At 44.6% G+C, this 12,441-nt stretch overlaps 1 protein-coding gene across 16 annotated transcripts in view; it reads right to left on the reverse strand.

The window, feature by feature from the left end:
• Positions 1 to 12,441, reverse strand: part of rims2a (regulating synaptic membrane exocytosis 2a) — a 226,129-nt gene that overhangs the window by 20,174 nt on the left and 193,514 nt on the right. For 11 of the 16 annotated variants that reach the window (XM_071384233.1, XM_071384234.1, XM_071384238.1 and 8 more), the window contains one exon: positions 10,378 to 10,634. The exons of 4 other annotated variants lie outside the window; for them this stretch is intronic. In XM_071384233.1, coding sequence (XP_071240334.1) covers positions 10,378 to 10,634 — 257 coding nt within the window. The remainder of the gene's footprint in view (positions 1 to 10,377; positions 10,635 to 12,441) is intronic. One more of the 16 variants, XM_071384251.1, reaches the window with a different exon arrangement.

A 12,441-nucleotide genomic window follows, 5' to 3' on the forward strand; every position in this document is an offset into this window, starting at 1 on the left:
AACATATCCCCGTAAAACTGACTATCCTACCGATGCTTGACTTCGGCGATGTCATTTACAAAATAGCCTCCACCACTCTACTCAGCAAATTAGATGTAGTGTATCACAGCGCCATCCGTTTTGTCACCAAAGCCCCATATACTGCCCACCACTGCGACCTGTATGCTCTCGTTGGCTGGCCCTCGCTTCATATTAGTCGCCAAACCCACTGGCTCCAGGTCATCTATAAGTCTTTGCTAGATAAAGCCCCGCCTTATCTCAGCTCACTGGTCACCATAGCAACACCCACCCATAGCACGCGCTCGAGCAGGTATATTTCACTGGTCAAATTTCACTGGTCACCCAAAGCCAACTCCTACTTTGGCTGCCTTTCCTTCCAGTTCTCTGCCTCCAATGACTGGAACGAATTGCAAAAATCACTGAAGCTGGAGACTTATATCTCCCTCACTAACTTTAAGCATCAGCTGTCAGAGCAGCTTACCGATCACTGCATCTGTACACAGCCCATCTGTAAATAGCCCACCCAGCTACCTCATCCCCATATTGTTATTTATTTCTGCTCTTTTGCAGCCCAGTATCTCTACTTGCACATCATCATCTGCACATCTATCACTCCAGTGTTAATGCTAAATTGTAATTATCTCGCCTCTATTTATTGCCTTACCTCCCTAATCTTACTACGTTTGCACACACTGTATATAGATTTTTCTATTGTGTTATTGACTGTACGTTTGTTTATTCCACGTGTAACTCTGTGATGTTGTTTTTGTCGCACTGCTTTGCTTTATCTTGGCCAGGTCGCAGTTGTAAATGAGAACTTGTTCTCAACTGGCCTACCTGGTTAAATAAAGGTGAAATAAAAATAAAAAATAAAAAAAGTTAAAGGAAAGATTCACCCATGTTGAATGTTGTATCGTATTTGTGCATCTCTGAGTGATGTTCTATCGATTCCTGGGGTCATTTCATGTTTTCATATATCCGAGATATTCACTGTTCAAGCAGGCAGAAATACAGCCGGTATGACGCGTTTTGCATCACATGACATGAAAACATGCAATGACCCCAGGAATTGATAGATCACTCAGAGATGCACAAATACGATACAACAATCAAAATGGGTGAATCTTTCCTTTAAGTCCAGTGCCATAAAAGTAAAGGTTTGACTCAAATTGCTCTGTCTCCTTGGGTTAGTAACAGTTGTCACTGTGGTTCTTTCCTCATTGCTTGACAAGCTGGCAAATGCCCCTCTCTAACTGGAAAAAAATGAATTCTCCAGTCAGTGTCTGTAAACCACATCAGATATCAGTACACAATTCACAATTGTGAAGTGTGATTGGTAAAAGTGAACAGTTTCAGAGTGGATATTAACTCCAGCTAGGACATTGCAGATGTACTGTCCTACAGATAATTCAGTACTAACCAGTGCCCCACATTTGTGATGAGAGAGAGAGAGAGAGAGAGAGAGAGAACGGGAGAGAGAACGGGACAGAGAGAGAGAGAGAGAGAGAGATTGAGAGAGAGAGAGAGAGAGAGAGAGAGAGAGAGAGAGAGAGAGAGAGAGAGAGAGAGAGAGAGAGAGAGAGAGAGAGAGAGAGAGAGAGAGAGAGAGAGAGAGAGAGAGAGAGAGGGAGATTGAGAGAGAGAGAGGGAGAGAGGGGGGACAAACAGAGCATGAGGTAGCGAAGACATGTATTATAAGTTACAGCAGCAGCCGTTACAGCAGGGTTATATCAGCAGCCGTTACAGCAGGGTTATATCAGCAGCCGTTACAGCAGGGTTATATCAGCAGCCGTTATAGCAGGGTTATAGCAGCGTTATAGCAGCAGCCGTTATAGCAGGGTTATAGCAGCGTTACAGCAGCAGCCGTTATAGCAGCAGCTGTTATAGCAGCAGCCGTTATAGCAGCAGCCGTTATAGCAGCAGCCGTTATAGCAGCAGCCGTTATAGCAACAGCCGTTATAGCAGCAGCCGTTATAGCAACAGCCGTTATAGCAGCAGCCGTTATAGCAGCAGCCGTTATAGCAGCAGCCGTTATAGCAGCAGCCGTTATAGCAGCAGCCACAGTGTAGTGTAGGCTACATGGGAGCAGCCGTTATAGCAGCAGCCTCAGTGTAGTGTAGGCTACATGGGAGCAGCCGTTATAGCAGCAGCCTCAGTGTAGTGTAGGCTACATGGGAGCAGCCGTTATAGCAGCAGCCTCAGTGTAGTGTAGGCTACATGGGAGCAGCCGTTATAGCAGCAGCCTCAGTGTAGTGTAGGCTACATGGGAGCAGCCGTTATAGCAGCAGCCTCAGTGTAGTGTAGGCTACATGGGAGCAGTCGTTACAGCAGCAGCCTCAGTGTAGTGTAGCCTACATGGGAGCAGCCGTTATAGCAGCAGCCTCAGTGTAGTGTAGGCTACATGGGAGTAGCCGTTATAGCAGCAGCCTCAGTGTAGTGTAGGCTACATGGGAGCAGTCGTTATAGCAGCAGCCTCAGTGTAGTGTAGGCTACATGGGAGCAGCCGATATAGCAGCAGCCTCAGTGTAGTGTAGGCTACATGGGAGCAGTCGTTATAGCAGCAGCCTCAGTGTAGTGTAGGCTACATGGGAGCAGTCGTTATAGCAGCAGCCTCAGTGTAGTGTAGGCTACATGGGAGTAGCCGTTATAGCAGCAGCCTCAGTGTAGTGTAGGCTACATGGCAGCAGCCGTTATAGCAGCAGCCTCAGTGTAGTGTAGGCTACATGGGAGCAGTCGTTATAGCAGCAGCCTCAGTGTAGTGTAGGCTACATGGGAGCAGTCGTTATAGCAGCAGCCTCAGTGTAGTGTAGGCTACATGGGAGCAGTCGTTATAGCAGCAGCCTCAGTGTAGTGTAGGCTACATGGGAGTAGCCGTTATAGCAGCAGCCTCAGTGTAGTGTAGGCTACATGGCAGCAGCCGTTATAGCAGCAGCCTCAGTGTAGTGAATTAACACAGAATGAGATATAACATCTCTGGCATGGCAGCTCTGCCTGAACACCAACTGAGCCATCAATAAATTCAGACTGAAGAAAGGCTCTGCTACTTCCCAGACAGACTTTATCAGGACTCAGGGTGTTAACAGAACAGCACAGAGAGACAACCCAGGGAGGGCTTGGGACAATACTACTATTTGTGCTGCAAGACAATAAGGACTAGGTCAATCATACATGTCTTACAGTCTGACCTGTGGGATGGAATTATTGTAATCAAAAGGAGAGACTTTTAGATTTCTTCAAAACAATCAAACTTTATTATTTAATTACTGCAGTAATGGAGCTGGTCGATAATCACCCCTGCAGGTGATCACTGAGAACTCAACCAGCTGGTTGGAGCCACAGCATTGTATTGCAAAGTCCATCCTCCTTCAGTCTACTTGACAAACAACAGATATATGGAATGGGTCACAAGGTTAAGATTTGCATGAAAGATGCTTATACAGTCCTCATTGTGTAGAGATCAGGGTCTGGCCCCCCAACTCCATACTGGAGCCATCTCCCCCTGGTACCCCAGTACAGAAACATTAACTCATGCTCTGGAATGTGGTATCACCCAAAGACATCGTAAATCTCCTGTCAGTGTTAAATCTCCCAGAGGCCCACTTTCAGTTCACACAGACACAATAGAGTTATAAGAACCCTCTATTCTGTTGCATAAAACAACCATTTGATGCAATTACAGCATTATAACATAATCTTGCAATGTTGCTCTCACACATGAGCTGAAGAAAGTACAATAGCAACATGCAGATGTTTCTGGGCCAGAGTGCATATTAATCATCTCCTGAAGCAGCTTAACTGAAGTGTCGTTGAGATCACAAGATTGCAACACAATTCTGTAACTGTAACTATCTTTATCAGCACAATGTTTTATGACAACTTGCCTAGAAAGATGCTGAGATAGGACAGGTAGGCTGTCATATTTACTATTTGAGCATATCACATTTTATTAGTTACAATATCGGTACGTTTGAAACATTGCATAAGGCAATATTTTCAATGGCTTGCAGAATTTGAGGCACTAAAGTGTGTTTTTTTCTGCTGAGGCAGATTTGTTAACAGCAGTTTTGGGGGAGGAGGATGTATTGGGATTTAGAGTCTTCTCCTCCGAGGCTAGAGTGTAATTACCAGACTGCTGAACGAGGTCTGAAACAATCAAACTTTACAAATCAACTCTGTGTTTCAGCTTGGTCATGAGTAACGCCACGCTGACACATACACGCACACATGCCCACATGTGTACACACACACAAGTGCACGCACATGCACACGCATACACACACAAGCACACGCACACACACATACAGAAAAACATCAGCCCTATGAAGCAGCTATCACAACAAGATCAATTACACCATTATGTTCAAGCTAACAAACTTCTAGAGTCCACATTGATTCCTCAACCGTATGGTAACCTTGAATTAACACAGCAGAATAGCGAATAACAAGGTTAATACATTACATGCCTGGTACAGTAAGACAGTCCCTTCAGCAGAAATATCCAAAGGTCAACACGAGAACTTTACATCTGTTACACGGTGCTATTTTAAGTAAGAACAAATACCATCGTCTTCGAACAAAAGAATGAAAGGAACAAAGTGTGTGTGCGTGTTTCTTTGCACATGACCTCTTGACGCCCACTTAGAAACAACCCTGTATGTGTCTGTCAGTCAGACTCTGTTTGGTCAACCTGCTCCAATCCCATCGACATGGATACAGATAGAACATCTAGAATAACCTCTTAAATCCATCCATCCTTTGAATGCGCACCTTAAGTCGGCCGTCAGGGCCTCTGGGTAAAGCAACAACAAAGTAGGCCAAAGAGAGAGAAAGAGAGTACATTGCAGGGGGACGACATGGCAGAGTCTCCATCCATTGGTTGGTTCAGAACCAGGACAAAGATTTGAGAGACGGACACACAGACATACTCACGCTGATGCACCTAAAAGCATTGAGTGAAATATTGATATGCTCTTAAGATTCAAGCTGAAGGGGGTTGTGTGTGTGTGTGTGTGTGTGTGTGTGTGTGTGTGTGTGTGTGTGTGTGTGTGTGTGTGTGTGTGTGTGTGCGTGCGTGCGTGCGTGCGTGCGTGCGTGCGTGCGTGCGTGCGTGCGTGTGTGTGTGTATTTTGCAGCAAAATCTTGACATGGACAGGCCTGCCTGACTTGTACAAAAACATGACAATATTATTTATATATATATGTACACAGTTGAAGTCGGAAGTTTACATACACTTAGGTTGGACTCTGACTCCACAAATTTTTAACAAACTATAGTTTTGGCAAGTCGGTTAGGACACCTACTTTGTGCATGACACAAGTCATTTTTCCAACAATTATTTACAGACAGATTATTTCACTTATAATTCACTGTATCACAATTCCAGTGGTTCAGATGTTTACATACACTAAGTTGACTGTGTTTTTAAACAGCTTGGAAAATTCCAGAAAATGATGTCATGGCTTTAGAAGCTTCTGATAGGCTAATTGACATGCTTTGAGTCAATTGGAGGTGTACCTGTGGATGTATTTCAAGGCCTACCTTCAAACTCAGTGCCTCTTTGCTTGACATCATGGGAAAATCTAAAGAAATCAGCCAAGACCTCAGAAGAAAAATTGTAGACCTCCACAAGTCTGGTTCATCCTTGGAAACAATTTCCAAACGCCTGAAGGTACCACGTTCATCTGTACAAACAATAGTACGAAAGTATAAACACCATGGGACCACACAGCCGTCATACCGCTCAGGAAGAGACGCGTTCTGTCTCCTAGAGATGAACGTACTTTGGTGAGAAAAGTGCAAATCAATCCCAGAACAACAGCAAAGGACCTTGTGAAGATGCTGGAGGAAACAGGTACAAAAGTATCTATATCCACAGTAAAACGAGTCCTATATCGACATAACCTGAAAGGCCGCTCAGCTAGGAAGAAGCCACTGCTCCAAAACCGCCATAAAAAAGCCAGACTACAGTTTGCAACTGCACATAGGGACAAAGATGGTACTTTTTGGAGAAATATCCTCTGGTCTGATTAAACAAAAATAAAACTGTTTGCCCATAATGACCATCTTTATGTTTGGAGGAAAAAGGGAGGAGGCTTGCAAACCGAAGAACACCATCCCAACCGTGAAGCACGGGGGTGTAAGCATCATGTTGTGGGGGTGCTTTGCTGCAGGAGGGACTGGTGCACTTCACAAAATAGATGGCATCATGAGGCAGGAAAAGTATGTGGATATATTGAAGCAACATCTCAAGACATCAGTCAGGAAGTTAAAACTTGGTCACAAATGGGTCTTCCAAATGGACAATGACCCCAAGCATACTTCCAAAGTTGTGGCAAAGGGGCTTAAGGACAACAAAGTCAAGGTATTGGAGTGGCCATCACAAAGTCATGACCTCAATCCTATAGAAAATGTGTGGGAAGAACTGAAAAAGCGTGTGCGAGTAAGGAGGCCTACAAACCTGACTCAGTTGCATCAGCTCTGTCAGGAGAAATGGGCCAAAATTCACCCAGCTTGTGGAAGGCTACCTGAAACGTTTGACCCAAGTTAAACAATTTAAAGCAATGCTACCAAATACTAATTGAGTGTATATGTATGAGTGATGAAAGAAATAAAATCTGAAATAAATCATTCTCTCTACTATTATTCTGACATTTCACATTCTTAAAATAAAGTGGTGATCCTAACATACCTAATACAGGGAATTTTTACTGGGATTAAATGTCAGGAATTGTGAAAAACTCAGTTTAAATGTATTTGGCTAAGGTGTATGTAAACTTCTGACTTCAACTGCATATATATATATATATATATATATATATATATATATATACATACACACACACACATACTGAACAAAAATATAAACACAACATATAAAGTGTTGGTCCCATGTTTCATGAGCTGAAATAAAAAATAGTAAAAGCTTATTTCTATCAAATGTTGTGCACAAATTTGTTTACAACCCTGTTAGTCAGTATTTCTCCTTTGCCAAGATAATCCATCCACCTGACAGGTGTGGCATATCAAGAAGCTGATTAAAGAGCACAATCATTATACAGGTGCACCTTGTGCTGGGTACAATAAAAGGCACTCTAAAATGTGCAGTTTTGTCACACAACACAATGCCACAAATGTCTCAAGTTTTGAGGGAGCATGCACTTGGCAATGCTGACTGCAGGAATGTCTACCAGAGCTGTTGCCAGATAATTGAATGTTCATTTCTCTACCATAAGACGCCTCCAACGTCGTTTTAGAGAATATGGTAGTACGTCCACCCGGTCTCACAACCACAGACCATGTGTAACCACACCAGCCCAGGATCTCCACATCTGGCTTCTTCACCTACGGGATTGTCTGAGACCAGCCACTAGGACAGCTGATGAAACTGAGGAGTAAAGCCCTTTTGTGAGAAAAAAAAAACTAATTCTGAATGGCAGGGCCTGCCTCCCCAGTGGGTGGTCCTGGCTCCCAAGTGGGTGGGCCTATGCCCTCCCAGGACCACCCATGGCTGCACCCCTGCCCAGTCATATGAAATCCATTCATTAGGGCCTAATGATTTTTTTCAATTGAGATTCCCTTATATGAACTGTAACTGAAATTGTTGCATGTTGCTTTTATATTTTTATATATCTTTCCTTTTGATAGAAACACAATCATAGCTTTTGCATGTGCTCATTCATTTCCAGAGAAGTTGTGTACTTGCCTTTTGTGAAATAACCATTGAGACTTATTTATTATACAACCACATAATGGATGGTGTTAGAAATGGGAAGAGACAAGTGTCTTACAGATAAAGACATGACGATGTGCTATCTAGAGACCCTATCAGGAATATTGTCCATATCTTGACCAAATCAGTCACTCAAAGAACTTCAGAAGCTCACTTCAGTCACAAGTCAAAAAGGGGTGAAGGAGGAGAGAGGTTCTACTGACAGGGCTGTGGTGCAACCATGACAGAATGATGTGCTGCGGTGCAACCATGACAGAATGATGTGCTGCGGGGCAACCATGACATAACGATGTGCTGCGGTGCAACCATGACAGAATGATGTGCTGCGGTGCAACCATGACAGAATGATGTGCTGCGGTGCAACCATGACAGAATGATGTGCTGCGGTGCAACCATGACAGAATGATGTGCTGCGGTGCAACCATGACAGAATGATGTGCTGTGGGGCAACCATGACAGAATGATGCGCTGTGGTGCAACCATGACAGAATGATGCGCTGTGGGGCAACCATGACAGAATGATGCGCTGTGGGGCAACCATGACAGAATGATGTGCTGCGGTGCAACCATGACAGAATGATGCGCTGTGGGGCAACCATGACAGAATGATGCGCTGTGGGGCAACCATGACAGAATGATGTGCTGTGGGGCAACCATGACAGAATGATGTGCTGTGGGGCAACCATGACAGAATGATGTGCTGTGGGGCAACCATGACAGAATGATGTGCTGTGGGGCAACCATGACAGAATGATGTGCTGTGGGGCAACCATGACAGAATGATGTGCTGTGGGGCAACCATGACATAATGATGTGCTGCGGGGCAACCATGACAGAATGATGCGCTGTGGGGCAACCATGACAGAATGATGCGCTGTGGGGCAACCATGACATAATGATGTGCTGCGGGGCAACCATGACAGAATGATGCGCTGTGGGGCAACCATGACAGAATGATGTGCTGTGGGGCAACCATGACAGAATGATGCGCTGTGGGGCAACCATGACAGAATGATGCGCTGCGGGGCAACCATGACAGAATGATGCGCTGTGGGGCAACCATGACAGAATGATGCGCTGCGGGGCAACCATGACAGAATGATGCGCTGTGGGGCAACCATGACAGAATGATGCGCTGCGGGGCAACCATGACAGAATGATGCGCTGTGGGGCAACCATGACAGAATGATGCGCTGCGGGGCAATCAGTAGGAACGACTAAAACTACAAAGAGATAAGACTGGGGCCCATGTCATGTGGGGTAAGGCAGCACCACGTGAGTGACACACACACACACACATGCACGCTCCAGCACATGCGCACTCACACATGCACGCACGCACACACACAATCATTCCGCACCTCTCTTTACGTTCAACGCTCAGTGGACACGACTGATGAAGAAGGGAGTGACCATTGACCATAATCATCCCAGACCTGGGGCTGCGTCCTAAATGGCACTCTATTCCCTCCACCGTGCACTACTTTTGACCAGCATATGGTGAATAGGGTGCAATTTGGGACACAGTTTGGATGACAAAAAAAAGGCCATTTAAGGTGTGAGCAAGTTGCTTTGTGTGATATTAACTGAGGAACATGTTATGAAAATAACTTATGATGATTGACATTTTCAGGTCATCCATTGGTGTAAATCACTGCAATAATGGTCTTTACCAGTCCTTTCCTTCAGAAGGAGTACATTCAATTGGCCTAGATTTTTAATTGAGAGGCTACAACAATTTGTTACCCTCTAGCCTCACATTGCTAGGTGGTTTGACTGTTTCTCTCTCTCTCTCTCTCTCTCTCTCTCTCTCTCTCTCTCTCTCTCTCTCTCTCTCTCTCTCTCTCTCTCTCTCTCTCTCTCTCTCTCTCTCTCTCTCTCTCTCTCTCTCTCTCTCTCTCTCTCTCTCTCTCTCTCTCATGATAATCAGTTCATACTGTTCTGATACACCTATGACAAGAGGTTCTCCTTTGAGTATTCATGACAAACATTGTGACACAAATGAAATCAAATGTAAAATGTTTCTCTCCCACCGGCTGCGTCTCCACCAGTCAGTCTATGAAGACCCAGAGTGCTACGTGATACCGAGGCCCTTAGAGTATAGCATCTTGAAAACGTGACTGAGAACAGAAAGAGAAGGTATGTAACTGAAGCCACCTCTCTGCCTTGTGAAACATAAATTTTACTGCAAAACTACAGTATCGAAAAACAACAAAAGGAATACGAAAACACATGAGAAGCATTATTTGAACATCACGTACACATCATTAACAATCCAATACAATGGTCTGCATGTTGTTTTCTTGTACAACCTTGTTCCTGCAAAGAACAATAATCATAACAAAGGGTTTCAGGAAAGGAAGGAACATGTCTCTACAGTAGGAATGTCATCATCTAGGAGGAAGAGAGAAGTGATGAGGATAAAACACATTCATGCCATCCTAGACATCCTTCTAGCTCTGGATCCAGAACTCCTGCAGACAGAAAGATATGCAAACTGGAGGAAAAGGAAAGAACTGAGGTATCATATGACATTCATTGAAAGAGAGAGGGGCAGAAAGACATGATACACAGACAGTGTCGTAGTACAGTACATCAGAGATAATGGCAGAGAGATATATATCCCAAGTGACTCAGGCACGCCTACCTGTTTGGCTGAGCTGAGAGGTACTCCTGCTTTTCCGCGAGAGGCCAACCACTGCTGCCATTTTGGCACCAATACTGGAGCGTCTCTTCTTGTCCCCGTCCCCGTCCCCGCCTACCATGCCCACGCCCGTGTCCGATTGGCTGCCGTCCGTCTTCTCCAGGTTGCACATGTCTCCACCGATGCTTGTGCTCTTGGTCATGTTCATACTCCCTGACGATGTGCCCAACTGCCTGTTTTTCATTTTGGACGTAAAGTCACTGTCAGCCACGCACCACCATTACAGGGGCAGGCCAGGACAGACATGATAGAGGAGAGGGAGAGGGAGAGGGAGAGGAGAGGAAGAGGAGAAGAGGTAGAGGAAAGGAGACAGGGGTGGAGACAGGGGAGGAGAGAAGAGGAGACAGAGGAGACGAGGAGACGAGAAAATGAGACCGGGGAGGAGACAGGGGACGAGAGGAGACAAGGACAGGATTCAGCTACAGTAGTCCAGGACTTAGGGAATAGGTTTAGAGACAGGGCTCAGCTACAGTAGTCCAGGACTTAGGGAATAGGTTTAGAGACAGGGCTCAGCTACAGTAGTCTAGGACTTAGGGAATAGGTTTAGAGACAGGGCTCAGCTACAGTAGTCTAGGACTTAGGGAATAGGTTTAGAGACAGGGCTCAGCTACAGTAGTCTAGGACTTAGGGAATAGGTTTAGGGACAGGGCTCAGCTACAGTAGTCTAGGACTTAGGGAATAGGTTTAGAGACAGGGCTCAGCTACAGTAGTCTAGGACTTAGGGAATAGGTTTAGAGACAGGGCTCAGCTACAGTAGTCTAGGACTTAGGGAATAGGTTTAGGGACAGGGCTCAGCTACAGTAGTCTAGGACTTAGGGAATAGGTTTAGGGACAGGGCTCAGCTACAGTAGTCTAGGACTTAGGGAATAGGTTTAGAGACAGGGCTCAGCTACAGTAGTCCAGGACTTAGGGAATAGGTTTAGAGACAGGGCTCAGCTACAGTAGTCTAGGACTTAGGGAATAGGTTTAGAGACAGGGCTCAGCTACAGTAGTCCAGGACTTAGGGAATAGGTTTAGAGACAGGGCTCAGCTACAGTAGTCTAGGACTTAGGGAATAGGTTTAGAGACAGGGCTCAGCTACAGTAGTCTAGGACTTAGGGAATAGGTTTAGAGACAGGGCTCAAGGTCCTCTGGCTAAACTTCCCACAGATGTGTCATGCACTGGATGGGTAGCTGGTTGATTGATACATTAATATGGCTGTTTTACTGATTTTGTGATCATTGTCAAATGAGTACATATACAAAACAGTTAAAAATGAAAAGTGAATTCAACTAACATGCAGAAAGGTACAGTAAAAGCCTGTGACACCTTGTTCCTCCTTCAACCATCTAAAATGAAACAGTCATATTGTTTGAACAACAAAAGAGTCTTCACCTTTTTAAGAAATAAGACATCTCAATTCTAAAGCTCTAAATTCTAGTCTTTCTACCTTTTATCCCCAGCTTCAGATGAGCTATTCATTATGACCGGCAATCTGTTCTTATTTATTCTCCTCAGGATTCAAGTGATCAAAGAGAAGATGTGAAGTTTGACCCTGATTCATGAGCACGCTTACAATTTGTGGAAGAGTTCATTTCAATACTGGTGAGAAATTATTCAAAAAAATAACTTTTCTTTTTCTGCATGAAAAGAAATAGGTGTCGAAATGAAGGCCTCATTTTGGCTCACAGTGCTAGGTTTAAAGTTTGAGAGACAAATGATATCCTGTGCCATGGGTTTTAAGTCCTAATGAGTATAACTGAGTATAAATACGTGGTAAAGAGCCGCCCGAGCACAGGAGTCGTCTAAAACGGCGGCTGACCTATAACGTGCAATTGTCTCATCCAGAAGATTTTAAGAAGAGTCAATAGGATCAAAAATCTATGCCCTTTGACAATTACTTCTTCAATTATTTCAATTAGGCTCCTCTCCTCCTCTCCCGTCTCTACCATTCACGTCTGTGGCATTAGTGCTCTATTCAGTTTGAAGCTGTTACATAGGCTACTTCCCTTAATTGCTCTTAAGGT

This window comes from Salvelinus alpinus, chromosome 35 (assembly GCF_045679555.1).
Source record: "Salvelinus alpinus chromosome 35, SLU_Salpinus.1, whole genome shotgun sequence".
Taxonomy (NCBI): Eukaryota; Metazoa; Chordata; class Actinopteri; order Salmoniformes; family Salmonidae; genus Salvelinus; species Salvelinus alpinus.